Below are 21,223 nucleotides of genomic sequence, written 5' to 3'. Positions count from 1 at the left end.
TTGGAAACAACTTTTTCTAAGATTTTAGAAATAAAAGGCATCTTGGAAATGGGCCTATAATTTTTGGGAATTGATGGATCCAAGTTGGTTTTCTTGAGTAGTGGTTGAACTGCATGTTTAAAATAAAAAAGGACACAACCAGATTGCAGAGCGCTGTTAAGTATAGCGAGAACCCAAATACTCAATACCCAAGAACGTTTTTAAATAAGTACAATTAAGTGTTCCTTAACCTTTGAAAAAAGCATTATAATGACAGCCTTAAGGAGTGGTGACATTTTGTCTGTGTGAGTGGAAATCAATGGTCCGCAATTAGTTGGTCCATGCTGAATACAATGCATTGTAACAGGTAGTAACATTATTGATGTATGTAATTTAAAGGTAACCTGTTTAGCTTTCTTTGCAAGTTACATTTTGCACTAAATTGCATTGTATAACCTCAAGGCCAAACAAAAACATGGAATAAATATAATTATTATTAATTCTTAATTAATTAAGAATACTTAATTGTTTCGAAACTGTTCTGTTGCTTACATTGGCTTACCGTCTACTTCTCCTCCTTTTTGACTGACACGTGCTACTTTTAACATCCACCAACTGTCGGTATAGATAACTACTCTCTACACTGCAGTTGGCAGGATGCCAAATTGCTTCACAGCGCCGCTGGTGGTCACAAGCTCCTGGGGCTTCTTTCAGGTCTGAGATGTGTGCATCCACCTTACAGTGCACATGTTAATTTTCAAACATTTACACATATTTACTGTGTGTGTGTTTGTGTGGTGTATGCTGTATGCCTGCCCAATGTGCCTAGACTGTCTTTTACAAATAATTAGCCTACTATTCTCATGGAATTATTGCCTTCACCCTGACAGTAGCATGCTATATTGAATATTCATTGCTGTGTTGGAAGAGCAGAAGTTTGGATATTTTTTTTTTTACGTTGAAGACAAATACATTTAACTTCAACCCTGAAATGTAAATCTACATTATTTGTATTTCAAGCCTTGCTCAGAGTTCTCTACTCATCCTTTATTTTCTACTTTCTCTTTTTTCCTTTTTCATCCATCTGTTTGTGCTTCAAAGTTGTAGGGACTGAAAATTATCTGGTTATTTTATTTTTTTCTCCCCAACAACTCTGCTCCCATGCTTTCGGGTTATGTTCTGTCCTTCTTTTTCTCCCCCCCTCTTTGATACCTATTATCCTCCTGAAGAAACTCATCTTCTGCCTGTTGCCCACCATCATTTCCTCCTTTCCTTTCTCCCTAGATACTTAGTTCCTATTGGCCCATTAAGTTAGTTGATGCTCAAATTCATTTAGCCCATTTTATAAGCAGCTTTTACAAGTTGGCTGCCTGGCTGTGGACTACTGAAGTATAGAATTGAATGGCACCAAGGCCCGATGGATATATCCTTTCCTCATATTCATAGCCAGAAGATCCTGGCCCAACACTTACAGATGCTTTTCTTCACAACTCTGTTTTTATTGAAGAAACTTCTACTTTGTTTGTTTATCACTCTTTTTGGTTGCCATGTTTGGGGTGAGGCACTGCAGGTGATACTGTTGGCTCAACTTTAACATATGACATAGAATAACCACCAAAGTAAAGAGTTGATTTATGTGTTATTGTACCAGCAAATTAGCCTATAGGGCAAATTGCAAGAGCAATCAATGAATAAATGCTAGCCATCTTATCCAAATGTCATGCATTTATTTTCTACTGTTCATATTCTATTTTTTTTGTTTTTGATAACCTATCATATAACATATAGGAAAATGTATATTTATGCAGTAAATTTACACACTACATTTTCTTCATCCCATCCATTTTTTTCTACCAGATAAAGTGACTGATTACAAACTCACTTTCTTAGAAAGTACAGTAAAGTTCTCAAACTGTTTGAGAATAGACATGCTCAAAACACAACATATCCTCAAATGGTGTGAATTTCACACCATGGTTCTACTACCGCTACTGGCGTGCAGTGGGAACAGTAATGAAAGTACTTTTTGACCCAATTGACACACACTCTGAATTCAATCAATGTACCAGCAGTCCACTTTTGGAACAAAAGTCTCCAGTTTAGAACCACCGCTTAAATGTGTGTGACGTGGTCATTTTTCAAAAAGGTTGAAGAGAGGTTAAAATTTATACTCCAGAAATGCAATAAACAGTGTCACGCATGACAACAGAAACTGTGCCAGGCTTTGGGGCAATTGTGTCATTGTGGGCAAAGTGGAAATTTCAGGCCATGCGACACACTTTCATACAGACATTTCACATAAATCCCTACAATAAAGACAATTTACAGAACATGATGCTCATTCAGAAAAAAATGTATTTCTCTGGATACTGTGTGTGTGGGCCAGTGTGAGTCCTTTCTGAGAGGCCTTTCCTTTCTTTCCATCTGTCTCTGTCTCTCAGTGGTATGATGACCATTTGAAATTGCTCTTCACACTTCCCTGTATCTGTTGCCACAAACACACTCAAAGAACCCCCACACGCACACGCGCACACACACACTCTCACACACACACACTTACACACACAAACACACACACACACACACACACACACACACACACACACACACACACACATACACACGCATTGACATGAGTCATTCTCGCAGAATTCACATCCACAATTTCCAAAGTCCTCCATCCCACCATCTTATATTTCCTTCAGTGGGTCTATGCATTTCACTTCCTTTCTCATACTTCTCAAGGAGAGACTGGAAATGGAGTGAATGGACAAAGTGAATGAAAGTAAAAAGAAAATTGGAGAGGGGGCAAAGTTGATAAAAAAAGGGGAAAATATTGGCAAAAGTGGAACGGCAAAAGGTATATTTAATTTCAACTTTTGGGGGAGACATTACCACGAACTGCAGAGGTCCACAGTCTATAATTACAGTCCTAAACCAGGAGAACTGTAAAATACAATGTTTATCCTAATTATAATCAAGTAATCATTTGGAATGTAACGTCCTGAGCTGAACAATGTGTTGAGAAAGTGTTATGTTTGCTCAAAATCGGACTAAAATATAGTACAGCTGGCCTATAGACTAAATAATTTGTCTTTCTCACACTGTCACTCTGTCTCCAATATGTTCAAAAAGTGTGAGACTGTCATTAACTGATGGACGCATGATTTTTGTGAAATTGTTAGCTATAACATGTCTCCCTGCCTTCCCATCTAATTACACCTATGGAAAGGTGTAATGGGAAACAGAACAGGGCTAAGACAAACGGGAGGAAAACAAGGAGGGTATAGAGGAGAAAAAGATGCAGACAGAGAGAAAGAGAGACCGAGATGTTGGGTCCATGCTGGTGAGTTGGGGGGGTAAGTGGCAGAGGAAAAAGGTGGTAATCAGACCATATCTGGGGGAATGTGGCTTCACTGACCCAATGACAGGGACATCAATCAACAGGTGGTGTGAGCATACGTGTGTGGGAGTATCAGGAATTATTCTACCAGGGGTACATAGAGTTCTGTAAACACTCTATGGACAAACTCAGAGGTAACTTTTTCACAATAACAAAAACTGCTCTAAAGGTTTGTCATGTTGGGTTGAATTCCAATTAGCAGCATTAGTCAGCAATTAAAGAGGTCTGGCAGTCAGCACTTTGATATGTGAGGTTTTACAGCAAGATGAAACAGCTAAAACACTTTGAAAGAGGAAAAATCCTCTCTTCCTAAACTGTTGTGGGATAGGTCCGAATACGTCAGCAGTGACTTAACATAACAACCGCGGTTTTCATCATGTAACATGAGAAGGTAACTGCTTTGCGGACTAAGGTCCGTAAAAGTCGAATCATTTCAAAAAGTGATTGTTGACTTTTGGTTTCAGACAGATCACAAACCCCGGTGTGGGGTGGCAGTCCTTTGTTTCTTTGACCCATCCGCCACACTTTGGCACCACACTTCCTCAGTTGCTCATGTGGTAATTACTACAGCCATAAAAACATAGATTTAGGTCATTATGAGCTGCTTGCACAATCAACTTGGTAATTTCCTGGGTGAGGACAGTCTGACAGTTTAAGGTCGACAAAATAAAAAGAACATTTTACATTTTAATACAATATATCACGCTCTCAAAAACTAGCTGAGCTGCATTTACACCTCTCTAACACAGTCTCAACAAACTCATCCCTTACAGGTTTGTTCCTTACCAGGACTTTTTTACTGAGTTTCATAATGGTGTTAGGTGTTCCCTTTTTTTCTGCAGCTCCTGACACAATAATTGGCATCCACCTATGTGTACACAGCAAGCTTTAAGGAGATTTTCGATTTCAATTGTCGCATAACTCAAAATGTCTCGAAATATTGTGAAGGGCCCATTTAGACCACCTTTGCATAGTACAGGAACCATTCACACACATGGCCAAGGCAAGGTGCCACCTGCTCATTAGATAACTCTCACACACTTACACTCCGATGGCATAGCATCAGGGGCAACTCAGGGTTCAGTGGCTTGTCCAAGGACACCTCAACAGGGATTGAACCACCAACCTCCTGAGTGGCAGGCAACTGCTCTACCACTTATCCACAACCGTCCCAGTGTAATGAAATGAGGCAATGCTCTTCTAAATTAAACACTACAGGGACAGCAGGTGACTTGAATAAAAAGGAAGTGGTCAAAATTGAAGCAGAAAATTTGGGGATTTACTTACTTTAGGTGACTGGACCTCCAACAATACTGGATCCTACATTTCCTGTAATGTAACCAAAAACATTTTCCATTAGACCATTTGGCTTTGGACAAGGCCATCAAACGCCACACTTGCATTTTGAAACACAGACTTTCAGTTGCAAATGTTTAGTCTCTTTAATCACTTTGACATCCTCAGGGGTTATTCTCTGACTTGACAAAGTTCCTTCAGAGCCGCAGAAGACATTATACAACACATTTTCACAAGCTGAGCAGCACAACTTATGATTAGTATAGTGACACTTATGTGGGAAATCATTGGAGTTCCCCTTTAACATTTAAAATATTAACACCACTAAGGAGAGATTGTGCAGGGGGGGGAAATAGAGAGACAGGCAAAGAGAACGAGAGATAGAGTGACCACAAAAATAAACTCATGCTTGTGATGAATGTTCTGCTCAGAAATAGAAACCTCATCCCTCTCTCATCCTCTTTTCCCCTATTACCTCTCCTCCGCAACACTCTTTCCTTCATTTCTTCTACATCTCGCACCATCCCTGTCTATATATCTCCCTGTATCCATCTCTCTGTCCCCATCTCCCTCCTTCTCCGTCTCAGATAGGTTGCCATCCGTGTGATCAATGGAGTTAATTCTTTTCAGGAAATTCTGCCATGATGGATATTTCTTTGCTGTGCTGTGTCTGCACAGTATTTTATTTTTTTCAGGTGGGGGACGGGGGCAATTTGCTTCTGTGAATAAAAGCTTTGAGTGAAGCATATATATTGATGCTTTTTATCAAACACTGATCAATTTGGGATATTTTGTATTTCATTTCCTACAGTTCACAGATATAGAAAAGCAGTCGTGGACATGTTTTACTTTTAACTGCCGGCTCAGAATAGCTTTGATTAACTGTTTGTTCAATTGTACAAAACAACCTAAGCAAGAAAAAGAGGAAGACTGGCATAGTGGACCAAACAGATGGAATGGAGCAGGGAGTTGAGGGACTTTGTACTTGGTTGTCATACATTTAAGGAAAATTGGGAGGAACAGTAAATCAACATAACATTTTGGAGAATTTGACACCTTCTGCTTTGGCAATGCATGGCAACCCTGGACTATGCCAATGCACCACTGGCTGAAAATGAAACTGAAAGTATGCACAGAAAAGTTAAATGAACCCATGGTTTATGTGTGAATATTCAAGTTCATGTTTTTGCTGTGTTCGTGTAACAGCTTGCTGTTAAAGGTAATGTTGGTGCAACATTGAGTTTGTCCCACTTGAGTGCGTGCGCACACACACACACACACACACACACACACACACACACACACACACACACACACACACACACACACTTGCAGACAGATACCTAAACCATGTTAATATGGAAGATAGCCCTAATCATATTTGTGTGCCTGTCTTTCATTACTGTAAATATAAAAATCTGAGTCAATATTTAACCAACACAATATCAAGCAGTGCTAATGCCACAATCATATCTTGGTATCTCTCTTTCTTACTCGAAACACATCTCTTTTTGCTTCTCGCTATCTTTCTTTCTTTCTCTTTCATCCTGTCCTACACGCTCCACTGTGTTTTGATTATTTTGTGTGGGTGTGGGTGGGTGGGTGTATGTGTGGGTGTGGGTGTGAGTGTAGGGGTAGGAACAAAGCCAGATGTACAGAGATTTGACAAGGCCCATCTGTGATCCTCTGAAGGCCTATCCTGCTTTATTTGCTGTCACACACACACACACACATACATATGAATATATACAGTACACTTTGTGTTACTGATGATGCACATTTTTGCATACTTAACCATACATGCACATAAATTGACCCACTGGACCAGTGAAATCCACACACACAGGCACTTAGAAACATTTCACGCACATACACAGACACAGTGTGCAGCATGACACAGTGGGGATGGATTCCTCTTGTGGTTGGTGGTTGCCAAAGTAATGATGCCAGGTAATCAGGACCATGCCAAGTTTAATGGTAGGCAATGGTATACCAGTGTTTGGATGGCAGATTTGAAAAGGATCAATCCTGACTTACATTTTCTGTGTGTGCGTGTGTGTCTGTGTGTGTGTGTGTCTGTGTGTGTGTCTGTGTATGAGTCCAGAATAAATTACAGTTATGACAAGAGTAGAAGCAGTGTGTGTGTGTGTGTGTGTGTGTGTGTGTCAGCTGTTCGAGTTCCCTGTTCGGGATTGGGACATATGCTTCATAAGACTCCTGTGGACACACACGGCCACACATGCAGGCCTTTGTATTTCAAGGACACATATATTAAAAAGAAAAGAATAAAAAAATATAAAAAAGGTTTACTGAGGATAATGTGCTGATGTGTGTTTGACCACATAACTGTCAGTCATCTGTCAGTCAGCAGTAGATGATAACAAACTACATCTAAAAAATTCACTTTGGCTACAATTCAACCAGCCTTTTTTGCATGTGACTCTCAACTCCTCAATATGGATAAGCTCCAAAACATGAAGTGTTAGACTTCTGTGACCCTGCAGTCATAAATAAATAAATGCATAATATTGACCTCTAATCCAACATGAAGTTAGTCACTAAATAATGATTTATAACCCTTTTTTAATTGATGTTTTATGTTTATTAAAGTATGGATGATGCCAAATAAGCTGTATATTTTACTCTACATTAATATGAAAGAAATGTGTCCTCTCATGACCCTAACAAGTTTGCCTCAGCATTAACTGTCTTCCCGGTAAAGCACATGACCAAGCACCCAACACTCAGTATAACCATGAATACAGTATAAACACAAACTAATTTTGCTTCTAAATTTTTTCCCCTTATCAGCCCATCTCGACTTTCACTCCTAAGCTTTATTTTTTTATTTTTGTCCCACTCCTTTTAGTTTCTCCTTCTCATCTGTCTCACTCATCTTTTCTTCATGGAATTGTCTCTTTGTGTTTTTCTTTCCACGTCACCACGTCTCTCTCTCTCTCTCTCTCTCTCTCTCTCTCTCTCTCTATGTCTCTCTCTCTCCTCTTATCCGTACGTGCCCATGCAGCATAACCAAACCAGCCTGCTTATTCATGTTGCTCTGAGGTATCACTTTATTTCTCTGCCATTATTTTTTTGTGAAGTCTCCTCAGTATGACTTGCCCCAGACAGCACTATGCTATCCCACCCTCATTATATTTTCACACTCCGCTACCCTAGGATACAAGGAAAGACACATTTCCTCTCAAACCCACTTCTGTACATGTGTGTTTTGTTTGTGCCAGCGCTAGTTCCTTGGTGTGTTAAAATGGAAATCATTCCATCTATTTTTGTATAGTAAAATGCACTATTTTATAAATGTTCTCTGTGGCATTTGTACAGCAGAACTCCATTTAATGCATTCATGTTCAGTTTTCTACAGTATATTTTGTTATTTCTATTGTTAGCGGGCATCATTCCCACATATATACACATTAACACACACACACATATATATATATATATATATATATATATATATATATATATATATACTGTATGTCCAGTGTGTGTGTATATATATATGTATTTATATATACACAGTACATATATAGTATGTTTTAGATCTAAACAGAGGTGGCTCTCTGTTTTAAATAGGATGTCCCAAAAATATGTAGGAACAGGAAATTCCAATATCGAGCCAACGGGTATTCACGTACAGTAGAAGGTAAATCTTAAGATACATCTTAAGTCAACATTAAATATTCACAAACGAATAAGAAACAATAATAGTAAAAACAATGTTATTTTTCAATATCTTCCTGAACTTTACTAAACCACAATATGATTAATTGTGGTTTATTTAGATAACACGCATATTCCAAGAGTGTGCAATAAGGGATCAGTTTGGTGGTTTAGTGCCTTGCACTGTATATTGCTGACAAGCCAAACAGCAGATGAATAATAAATACTGAGCGATGAAGGATAAAGAGTAGGGATCAAAACTTCCTCCCATCAAAGCATTGTAACCCCTTGTATTTGTCTGAAATGAGATACTGCACCAAAACCAAGGTAATCCCAGGCTTCAAACTCACAATCTTTGTGAAATGCCTAGTAAATACAGTAGAAAATGAATAAAAAACAGTATGTAAATAAATGTAAATAAACTGCCAAAGAGCAAAATGTCATTTTTGATATATGCTAGTATAATTCCTTTCGAATGGGGACAACAAAAGTAATGCATTAATGTGGATCCCTGTGTGATGCTGAGTCAATTACTCTTGTGTAGGAATAGGCCTGAGAACGAATGTGTGTGCTCATTTCTCCTTGTAGAGAAACACCATGTAGTGTGGTATATGTTGTGGCAATGAGTTTTAATGCGAGAATTTATGTGAAAAAAGATGATCGAAGTGTGTGTGTGTGTGTCTATATCAGTGTGTGTATATAATAAATATACATTTTACATGTCAATGAGTCTTGGATTTACACACTTTGTTTACTTGACTTTATTAGATGATTTGGATGCTTTGGATTTCAGTTACAAATGACACTATAATTACTGTGCGCTTTAGTCAGGGTTTGCATTAGTTCTTTTTTTTTATGAAAGGCATGTTTTTATAATTATGAAGTTAATTGTTTTCCATCGTTTTTTGACGTTCCCTGTTCTTCCTCAGTGTCTGACAGCCCAGCAGGAGCAGCAGGAGTTGGACCAGGAGGAGGGCTGGATTTCTCCCAGCCCCGGTTCTCCTCCTCCCTTCCCACCTACCTCCCAGTCCAATGCCAGCTAAGTGGTGCAGACTCTGCCTTCTTCCTGCGGGAAGCCAATCAAGAGGTGATGCGAAACGGCAGCCTTTCATCGTGGACTGAGCCCTTCTTCCTCCACCAACTGGAACCAGCCATTGCCGCCCCACAATCCCTGCCAAGTGTCAATTGCAGCTACGGAAACCTGAGCATTGAGCAGCCAATCCCAGTGGAGCTGCTTCAGGGACCACCACCACATCTGCTGCTGCCGACTAACCAGGTGACTTTGAACTGGAGGGTCAAAGGTCAAGTGGTGGTGCCCAGAGTGGGGTCAACACGGCCCTGGATACAGGTACTGGCAGTTTATTGTTTTACTTTGAATGTTCATTCATTTTTTACTCATAAATCTTCTTATGCAATTAACTAAGGCTTTAGGCTTTACATTATACTTAATAGGCCAATCCCAAACAGGAAGCATGATGAGTGAGAGATAGAGAGAGAATTCTATCATTACATACATTAATGAACACTTGAAGCTTGACCTTTGGCTAGGAAAAGAATAAAAGCAGTAAGAGTGAAATGAAGCAAAAAAGTTGCGTGCTGGAAAACAGAAACAGTTAGCTGAAAGATCATATAATGCTCTGTGGAGCTGAGGGGCTGCATGGTTGGGTGGTAAATGTTTTTGGGTTTAACAGTACGAGTAATACCTTTCACATTACATTATATGTAAGTAATTGAGGGAAGTACAGTACTTTCCATCCACTGTAAATGTAAATACCCATTGTTGATGTCAATACATTGGTTAGGGCACATTTAAAGAATATACTCATGCAGAAATCTGTCTGCAAGAAAGAAAGACACAAAAATCATTTTCATAAATTGGAGCAGATGATCATTTTCTTTGCCATTTCCGACCCATTTTGCAAGAGAACATTTGTAGTTTTTGATTGTTTTGGTATCATTGGACAATTATCTTGTTGGCTAGCTGTTCATCTACTAATTTACCAATTTTTACATTATCTGCATTTATTTTGTCCTCAGGTGCTGTTTTATCTGGTAGGGCGGCGTTGGGATGAGCCTGAGCCGCCTCCTTTAGCCCTCCTCCCATGTGTTAGGGCCATGGCCATCCGTGACACCAGTGAAGCAGCCCCCTCGGCGGGCTGCCGGCTCATGGGACCATCTGGCATCTGTGTGGTCCGTCTGGAGATTCCCCCAGCTTGGTTTACACCACCGCAAGTGAGAAAAAGACTTCCTGAAATCACTCTACCATCAGTGGATGTGTATTACTCAATCATACCAGTGGAAGGAGCTGGTCAAGAGTGTCCCTCAATTGTTAATGAGCCATGGAGAGGTCAGAATGCAAACGTTGGGCCTCTTGGAGGCCTGGGCATGGGCCAGTGGAGCCCCCCAGTAGATGGGGGACTTCAGGACATGCTGAAAGCTGGTTCTGTGGCAATGACTGTGGGCCCGGTTTCTGCCAAAGGAGAAAAATTGAGACTGGATGAAAATGTGGAGGTTCTGGTGCCACCCAGTCCGGTTCGGCTTGGCAAGACGGTGGCGTTTGGCGTCTACATGAAGACAGGTTCAAACACGGAACAGTTTACATTGAGGTGGGAACACGAATAACTTCTTTGGCTTTTATTTTTTTTTTTGTGTTCTGTTCTTTCTTTTGTCTCATTTCCCTTTTTCTACGGTTTCTCTGATTCTTTTTTTCTATCATCTCCACTTATTTCTTTCCTCCTCATCTGCTCTCTCTCATCTCTTGACACCGCTGCCTCCCGAGGTTGATGGCTGTCACCTTTGTGTACCAAGCTTCTTTCAGGAGCCTTGCAAAGAACAACCTTATGAATATTCATGACAAGAGAAGAAAACACAGAAAATGAGAAGCGGGAGAGGGAAAGGCTGAGGGACTTAAGGTTGGGGTGACAGGGAAAGAAGAAGCATAACATTAGAGTAGATCCTGGCTTCTCATACTATAAGGTGGTACCCATAATGTGTCTCAGGTGTGCCTTAAGAATTCACCTACATGGTTTTCCACATAATCTGCAATTTGTTTTCAAGTGCTTGTATCCCAGAAAACAAATTTTAACAAAAATGAATTTACAACCCCTGATCTAGACTAAGCATGCATAACGGCAGCCCATCTATGCTTCATCACTTCACACACTGACTTTAGGAATTTCAGGCTGCAAAATGACAGATTTATCATTTTTCTCAATGTATTCTATTTAGAGAACATCCCAGCACACAACACCGTGGCTGTATATACTCTAGCATTTTATGAGGCAATGAGGCTAGAACTATTAAAAACATTTTAGAAAGCATCTCTGAACAACTTTGAATACATTTTTCAGTATTTCAGTCTCACATTCACTCAAAGAAAACCTGGAACACTGAACATGTTTATTGAGAAGAATCCATTTTAGATAATGAAAGCTGAACATTTGTATGTGGAACCGCTTCAGTTGCTGCATTTTTCAGAATGACAATAATACCCTTCCAGGAAGAGAATGTTGATATTTGTGCTGCCTTTGGAGAATGTCTTAGTATCTAATTCTATTTGATGTAATTAATGACATGTATTTCCTTATTCTGACTGAGTAGAACTCTACTTAATTTGAAGCTGGGCAGAGCTGGGACTTCATATACTAATGTGTCATTTGTCCCACCAAACAGTTTTAACAAAAAGCTGGATTAACAAAAATTTACATTTCCAGGATAAATACCTGGCATCCCTGTCCCTCATCTTCCTCTCTCTGTGTGTTGCCGTTCTCAAATTCTATTTGCTTTGGGAAACAACCACAAATTTCGAGCTAGCAAGCAACATGCTGAAATTTGCAAGTTTTGAAGAAAATAAGGATTGTGTAACAAGGCAGGCATGCTTGGTTCTTTCAGGGACTAATTGTAAAAAATTACATAGAATATGTTCACTGCATTTGGTATCTAACTGGGACATTTTGGGACCGATTGGTGTGGGATTGCTATGGATGAAGTATACACGGCTAAACAATCGTAAGAGCAAATTACATCTAACCATTTATCCAGGTAATTTGTATAGCTCATGTTACTGTATTGTGTTAACAGTTAACTTAAGTTAATATTGTTTGTGGCATTTTTTTTTTTGTGAGGTGCAAAACAAATTCCTTCACGAGATCATTTTTCCACGCCATTGTTGCCGCGTCCGGAGCGTAGCGCCGCCCAAGACGATTGCAGTTGGTTTAAAGCAGGGATCTTCAACAGGGGGTCCGGGACCCCTAATGGGTCCTCAGAGTCAATACAGGGGGGCTGCCAAATTATTATTAATTTTTGAAAGTTTTTTCAAATATTGAAGTCTTAACATGAATCCAACATATTATGTATGTTTAATATTAAGACATGATTTATAAATCCAATGCAAAAAAGGTGTGTATGAAGGCTTTAGGCCACCCTACATGTTTTTGTAGCCCCAGTTTAATAATTTGTAACTTAATTTTACACAATATACTGTATGTAGTATGGGGTCCCTGCTCCATCTTGCTTTCAGTTAAGGTGTCCTTCGCTTAAAAATATGTTCCCTGGTTTGAAGAAATGCATACAAACCAGAGCATTTTTTTCCTATCCCAAAATGTACGTACTGTATGTGTGGTGTAGCCAGACCTTACTCCGCAGCATTGTAGAGATAAGTTTGACAACAAAACAAACAAGGAAGTTAATCAAGCACCATCTGTACATGACCGAATAGTTATTACGGATGTCACCAGGTTAAATTTACTCCCATTGTGGCGAAAAGTAGCAGTTGGAGGTTGTTCCTACTCCAGTCTCTCAAACTGGCTCGACATTAGAAAGCCTTCTGGGATTTTCATGACATTGCATGAATAGCTTTACCATGGATTTGCAGGACTTTTAAAACTGTTTGTGTCACTTATACTGTTACAAACTTTCTTTGCAGAACATTGCATATGCAACGTAATCACATATCACAAGCACAAGCTTTTTCATATGAAATGAGTGAACCTCCGTCTGGCAGCAATAAAATTGCACTGTATTTGATAAATGATTTGATTGTGTTGCTTTGCAGACAAGTTATTTGAAATGCCAGTAGGTCTAGGATGCAAATCAGTACACATTAACCACTTGTAGGGAAGAAGATCCTTAGCAATGGGGGTTTGAATACAATAACAAAACTGACAAGTGATAACAGCCTCAAGACCCTGTTCACTCTAAAGTAAAATGGTGTTATTGGTGAGATTTAATCTTCTAACAGGATATTCTAAAAATTCAAAAAGATGCAGACACAAATCAATATTGTCAACAGGATCTAAGAAGTGTATTTCTTTGTGTGCAATCATTCCTGAGGTCATCTCAGGACACTGGAGGAAAAGAACAAATGGCTAGACTGCACCTTGTCCCACTACCTGCTGACAAAGTTCACAAACACACACAACCACACACAAACACAGGCACAGAAGGAGACTGAGACACTGAGCACACTATTTCTCTCTGCCCTGTTTACACACACATACTTCTTCACAGTACATGCACACAGACACGCTGATGTTTGTGTATTAAACACACACACATACACACACACACACACACACACACACACACACACACACACACACACACACACACACACACACACACACACACACACACACACAGACAGTTGTGATAAGGTAGCCTCTTTGGTTTTCCTCTGAAGACACTTTGTCTTTGTTGTACTACACCCCTGCTCTGTGTGGAGCCAATCCCAGCTGACATTGGGGGAGAGGCAGGGTTCACCCTGGATAGCCAGCCAGCCAGTCACAGGGTTTATAGAGACTGACAACAATTTACACTCCCATTTACTCACACCTACATACAATTTTGAGCCAACAATTAACCCAACACCTGCATGTCTTTGGACGGTGGGAGCTGGAGAAAACCAATGCAATGTTAAAATCTTTTCTGCTCATCTTTCCCTCTCTGTGTGTGTGTGTGTGTGTGTGTGTGTGTTTGTTTTTGGGAGTTTTTTTGGGTGAACCAACGCCACACATAAATGCCCAGAACGACCTGGATTCGAACCAAGGACTTGTGTGTGTGTGTGTGTGTGTGTGTCCTACCTGCTGCTCCTGCCCTCCGCCCTAGCATACAGTCCCATGGATAATCTCCCATGTTAGAAGCACAGTCAGACATGTAATAAGGTATAAGTGGTTCTCATTCCTGTGTGTGTGTGTGGTGGTGTGTTGGTGGTGTGAGTGTTGTGTTTGTGTGTGGTGTGTGGGTTTGTGTGGTGTGTGTGACAACACACGTAATGAGCCTGAAGTGTGCTCCATCTCACAGAGGTGATGTGATTATTGTAAACTGCTGAAGTGATGAAGGCACACAGAAAAAAGGACGAGCGAGAGAGACATACAGAAAGAGGAAGAAAATTAAAGAGGGGGAAGAATAAAAGGAGAAATAAATGAGGGACATAACTGAAGAGATAGAAAACGCTGAAAGAAAGGAAGGGAAAAGCTTTCCTCACTTGCATCTCTTCCTTACTCTACAGCTTTTCCAAAAAGTAAAGATGCAAAGACGGAGGACTCGAGGCAACACACAGTTGCCAAATTGGGTTGGGCTCCCTTGCTATATCACCTGTCATTGGGCTTGTAGTCTCACGTAACCGTACATGAATGTGTCAGTTTGTGATGAGACCGTCTGCAGACCACTAGCTGGAATTGTGAATGTGAATGTATATGATCACGATATTGTTGAGTTTTTTTAATTAATATGATATGTTTTATATTCATCTATCTATTCATTACCAGACAAGTTAGAATCATAAGAAAAGCCATGGACTTTTGTCCTCCCAAAAAAGTTCTTAATTTCTCATATGGAGGGGTCCATGTGAAAGTTTACTCTTAAAAAATAGTCAATTTTGCAGGAACACATTGTCTTCATATACTAAGTGGAAAAACTGTAATTATTTCCTTTTATTATAATAATCCAGAGGATGATGGTAAAAGTTTAGTCACAGGAAGAAAAGAAATTAATAAGTCAATTTGAACTAAAGGTTTTCTGTGCGCTCTGTCTGCTGCTCCTGGACTTATAGTATTACAGAGTGCCAGTGTCACAGACTGGGACTGAAAATGACTGATAAACAACTAAACATGTTTATGGCTGAAAGAACACAACAGAGATATGACACATGTGCCAGATGAGTCTGTAATGTGTTTTTGACAAATATTAATAATATTGATGGGCCAAACTTAAATGGAGTCCCTGGCTCTATGTGCCTAAAACAAGATTTATTTTGAAAGGCCAAGAGGAGAGACCTTTTGAGTAATTAAGAACTACTCAAAAAGTATAAAGGTCTTTTGTGTTTATCATATTATTCAAGATCTTAAAAAAGAAAAAAGGAGATTTGTCAAAAAGCGGTTATTTGTCCAACTTGTCATATCATAATTCTAGGTTTCCATCAGATTAGCTGCAGTTTTACATTTATCCAACAGATGTCCAATGCAGACATTCTTGCTATGTTTCCGCTTTGCCACATGCAACGGTGAAGGTGTACGATTATGTCACATTTTCCCCTTAAACACATTAAAACATCCTTAAATATGACAGAACAAAAGGATTATGGGCATCAGATATGCAAGATGGTTGCTATTTTTTGGGCCAAGCAGACCGGGGCTGTTTTTACAGTGGGCTAAAAAAAACTGTCAAACAGTACGCACATTGTCTCCAATGTAATTCTGTTTCCATTACTTTTCTGTTGGTTCTGACTTTTGTTACTGTTGTCCTATTGCTCAGTTCATCCAAAAACTCATACAAGCTCCGTACATTTTATTGACATATATTCCTGTGCACCAGAGAAAGTAACACCTACAACCAAAATTTGTTTTATGAACTGGTTTTAGGTTGATTCATTACTGGATTAACAATTGTGACAATAGTGCAGAAGGCAAAAGAGAAATTTTAAAAAGTTTCCTTGCAAAATTATGCTAACTCTCTAACATAATGTTCCGACTGCCCCATAAATGTTCATCTGTTAATGGAGCCTCTGATTCGATCTTCATGTTGTTAATCAAAGCACAATACTCTTTTTGCTGTATCATTGTACACAGAAAGACACAGGACAACAGTCTTGCTGCCCAAGTACATACCTGCCAACCCAGCTCTAAAGTAAACGGACACAGCCCTTACTCCGGCAATTGTTAACATACAGTATATAAGTGGTTTTCTGCTGGAATGTCTACAATTCATTCACTCTAAAATCAAATCTAGAACTTCCCTTTTCATGCATTTATCCTTAATGAACGCATCAGAAAACAAAAGACACAAATTACTTAGCTCACTTAACCGCACACCATTACTTCTAACTTCAAAAGGTAGGAAAAGAGGACACAACTCGATGATGAATTTATGTCCTATGCAGCTCTAGTTGAGTAAGCATTGAGCCAAACATATTCAATACAATGTTTCAGTCAGTGGAAACTCCTGCCAGATAAGTTCTGAGGCTTTTAATGGTTTAGTTGAGCATTTCAATATTTTTTAACAGTGGGAATGTTGACAGACCAAGGGTCAAAGTGATTAGTATCTCCCTCATTAAAAAGCTGTTGTCTTAAACTGTGTGCTATCATTGTTTGGTTAGGTAATTAGCGAGATGATTACTGATGAGGGGATACTGTACATTTTACGTGTGTGTGCGCGTGTGTGTGTGTATGTGTGAGAGAGAGAGAGTGTGATATACTGCAGAGAGACTGATTGACATAGCGATTATCTAAAGGCAAATATGTTTTTAAAATTCTGTGCGTGTTCTCTCTCGTTTCTCTCTATATTCTGTGTGTGTGTGTGTGTGTGTGTGTGTGTGTGTGTGTGTGTGTGTGTGTATGTGTGTGTGTGTGTGTTTAGGGATTAGTGGATTTTTCCTAGAATCAGAGGGGAGATGTACTTCTAAGGACCAGCTAGTCATATCTGCTGGTTACATCTCACACACACACTCTTTCTTCTCGGTGTCACCACACACGTACTCACACGTGTCCAGGATGCCTTTACTCCACAAAGCTCGACCATCGATTTCACCTCAAATGCCCTTTCACCAGCAAGGAGGGAAAATCAATTATTTTCTGTGTGTGTGTGGTGTGTGTGTTTGTGTGTGTGTGTGTGTGTGTGTGTGTGTGAGTGTGAGTGTATTTGCTGCCTTAAGTAAACACATTGCATATGATTATTAGTGCAATTGTGTTTTTGCATATGTGCAAATCCGCTTTGGTAAGCATCCTCTTCCTCATCATTTGCGTTGTACAACATGTGATTCTGGTGTGCCTAAATGTATAATATGTTCTATGGGATTATATCATGTTATTAGTCTCTCTAGGTCAGTCTGTATTCTCTCTCTGTCTTCATGTGTTTGTGTGTCAGTGTCCTTGATTTTTTGCTTCTTTGTGTCAAACCCCTGCAACTGACAAATACTTTTTATCCAATCTTGAAAAGACACTAAAGGAAAAAAAAGAATGAGAATTAGATGCATTTCTTTTAGCTGGGATGAAAGCAATACATTTGTGGGGTGTGAAGACAAAAACACCACCCACGACCGAAAGAGAGTAGCGTGCTTTCTATTCATAAAGTGACTGATAGTGTTGGGTGATTGTGATTGTTTTTGTTCTTGTTTTAGAGCTTTTACTTTTTTCATCTGTAAATGAAAGCCAGTTCTGTAGTACCACATTTACTGTAAAAAGATCTTCAATAGGCTTTGACTTTTTGTGTACTTAAATTGATTGTCAAAATTAGTCATCTCTTCTTTCTCCCAAGAGTAGCTAGAGTTGACTGTGTCCTTGGTCAGCAAAGTAGACGTCAGGTAGACGCTTTTGCGTGAGTGTTTCACGTTACATGTCGGCTTAATTTGTTGGATGATAAGGTACTTCTAAAAGATGTTTTAGAAACTCTAATGCTAACTGATGAGTAATCCATCACCAAATCTGACAATTGTGGATTGTCAAAATGACAAGAAATAGGATGTTGAACAGTGTTAACCTTTGAGTACCTACTTTACATTTGTGTTATTTGTGTGAGCTCTGGAGCAATTCAGCACATGGCAGATAGTGCGGGACAGGAAGTCGAGCACAAAAACAAATAAATCAATCGGTTGATTTTCAAAATAAAGTAGAACGTGCTCACGGCGGATCATATTTCCCTGCACTACACCTTGAATACACAGCACAGAGTTGTTTCTCATTCTCCATCTTATTATTCTACATTAACAAATTGCTAATTGGGAGATTTCAAAAGTAAGAAAAGTTTAGTAATTAAGACTGAAGGGACTGAGTGAAGAAGTGAGAAGATTGAATTGGAATTAATATTAGTTGTATCAATATATAATTAGAGTTAGCAAATTAAGCTATGTAGAGTAATCGACAACTAATAAGAAAAACTAAAACATCTAAATGAACGAAACAAAATGCTCTGTTCTCCAACTGACATGTGTTGTAAGCACACATGCTACCTCTCCAAAGTTCGCAAGTTAAGTGAAATAGTTCTGACTCTGATGGATTTGTAAGAAAACAATAATTTTCCAAGACGTTGAAAATAGAGCTTTGTGTGTCTGTGTGATGTGTCAATGTTGTTTTAGAGAAGCAAGTCATTGGGGGCTAGTCCGCTAGACAAGGTCGTTCACTAGCAAGGACCACACCATCAACCACATATGATTGAACGATTTAAAAAGAAAAGCCGGTTTCCGACCAGTTCATAATGTTCATAGAACCTTTTTTTTTCTCATGTTCCAACTTGACCAACTGGGGGTTAATAAGTTCCTCTGACCACAGTTCCTCCTGTAACTCTTTCCGCTCCTACTTTGTGGCAGGGTCTTTTCCCTTTTCCCTTTTGACCTAGTTCTACGTTAATTGGTCCAACTTATAAGGCATGCCCCCACAGCGCGCCATCTGTAGAAGCCATGCCAACTGTTTTAGCAAAACGTTGACTACGTGAATAATTACTTGACTACGTGAATTACTATGAGAATGGATGGAATGCTGAACTGAATACTGAATTTCAGCAACGATTTGCAGCATTTATTGCTATAAACAAGTCAAATAATCTGAAAGGGAATAATATGAGGTATTATGGTAACACAGGGACATATGCGCACAAACAGTTCCTGAGAAAACTAAAATATACAATAATGTAATAAAAAGATTATCAGGAATGTATTTAGACTTTTTCATACATTGAGAGAGTTAACATTGACATATGCACACTGACATATTGAAGCAATAATTCACATGTTTGACAAGAATATAGATTATAAACCCATTAATTTGTGAGTGTTACAGCATCTCCAATATTAGATGACACACACACACACACACACACACACACACACACACACACACACTAAATGGTGGACATTTAAAAATTGCTTTGCTACATTATTCAATGACCTAATGCCAGCAGCCAGTCTGAAAGAGTCCAGCTGAGTCTGGAAGGTCAGACCGAAGTCTTTGGCGAATATTAATTCTTGCAGAAGGTCCTGAGGAAAATGCATGACCACAACAGCCAGCTGCAGCCTTCATGATAAACTAAGATAAATCAGTATATGATGATGATGATGAAAGAGTGGCTTGTTTCTGTGTCGTTTGTGGACACTGTTGTTAGGAAATAGCTAATCTTTTTGCCCTAGACAAACTATATAAAGAAATGTATTGTTTTTTTATCATTACAGTTTTTGTGCTTGCGCTGCTTCACATGTAGGCACATGTAAGATGGGGTTGCATATTCTATGTGAAGGTGCTTCACAGCTTTATCGTCTGTTTGTGTTTGTGCTAGTGCTACGCTGTCTTTACAGTAAATGTTAACTCCCTGTTGTTGGTGTGTTGCATTTCATTATACATTGTCATGTTTAGTTGGCAAAGCACATACTGCCTTTTAGATATGTACATTGGAAAAGGACAAAAAAAAAACTGGCATGAATGTGGCCACTGTGAGAGAGAGCGGCAACTGGTACAACCGTAGCCTAACTGCTTGGACCAAATCAGATTAAGAATGGACTGAAATTGAAAAACAATTACTGATTGTAAAAATCTGAATGTAAAAAATAGACAATAGGTAAAAAGGTAAAACAAGCTTACATTAGGAGATTTTTTCCCCCTCAGTTTGATTGTAAATTGATTTTGTAAAGGTGTAGTGGGTAAGTCTAATAAAACTAACTTTCTGTCATATATGCTGAAACAGACCCTATGTTCAAGAAGAACTACATGAAACAGGTTATTAAAAAAAAACTGGCTCTTCTGCCACCATCTACAGCCTGTAGTGCAGCCTGTAATTTGCAAAAATCCACCGCTACCTGTTCATATCCTCCAATCAGGGCCAGGTGGGGTGTCTGTGTGTCAAGTACTGCTCATGCACACACATTCATTCGCCCTTGTGGGGGGACGGCCACTTTGTGCTCTAGCAGAAAGGGGGGAGGGACTCAGAAGTTGTCGATGTTCATATTTTTTGGCTAAGTCCTGGATCTTTGCTATCCTACCTACAGCACCTTTAATGTTCTTAGAGTTCAGTTTAAATTTTTGTTTAGATTAAGTGATTAATGTTGTATTAGGAAGATACTTAAAAAAGACTTAAAAACCCATTTGTGTACACTTAAAACATGACAGTGACTAAGCAAAAAAACTTGAAGTTTTGACATGATTTACTACACGTTGTTTTCTTTTACTATATGTCATGGTTACTTCCTAATGCTTTATCACTTGTTCAGAGGTGGATTAACTGGAGCTCTGCAATTGTACTGGACTGTTACTGGACTGTTGTACCCGAAGTTCTAAATTCTTCAAATTATTTTGTCAAAGACTTATATTTTTATTTCAAGGACCTTGGATATTACCATGATTAATATAGATAGACACACACACACACACACACACACACACACAC

At 39.2% G+C, this 21,223-nt stretch overlaps 1 protein-coding gene across 2 annotated transcripts in view; it reads left to right on the top strand.

Annotated features, from left to right (window-relative positions):
* Positions 1–21,223, top strand: part of si:dkey-215k6.1 (transmembrane protein 132C) — a 255,764-nt gene that overhangs the window by 65,953 nt on the left and 168,588 nt on the right. The window contains exons 1-3 of one of the 2 annotated variants that reach the window (XM_032515276.1): positions 3,207–3,211; positions 9,289–9,707; positions 10,397–10,965. In XM_032515276.1, the coding sequence (XP_032371167.1) occupies positions 9,450–9,707; positions 10,397–10,965 (827 nt within the window). In that variant the 5' untranslated portion in view covers positions 3,207–3,211; positions 9,289–9,449. Of the gene's footprint in view, positions 1–3,206; positions 3,212–9,288; positions 9,708–10,396; positions 10,966–21,223 lie in introns of those variants that run through there. The other variant, XM_032515274.1, reaches the window with a different exon arrangement.

This window comes from Etheostoma spectabile, chromosome 5, assembly GCF_008692095.1.
Source record: "Etheostoma spectabile isolate EspeVRDwgs_2016 chromosome 5, UIUC_Espe_1.0, whole genome shotgun sequence".
In the NCBI taxonomy this organism is placed as follows: Eukaryota; Metazoa; Chordata; class Actinopteri; order Perciformes; family Percidae; genus Etheostoma; species Etheostoma spectabile.
Note: the sequence above shows the minus strand (reverse complement) of the source record. Positions and strands in the feature narration are given on the sequence as shown.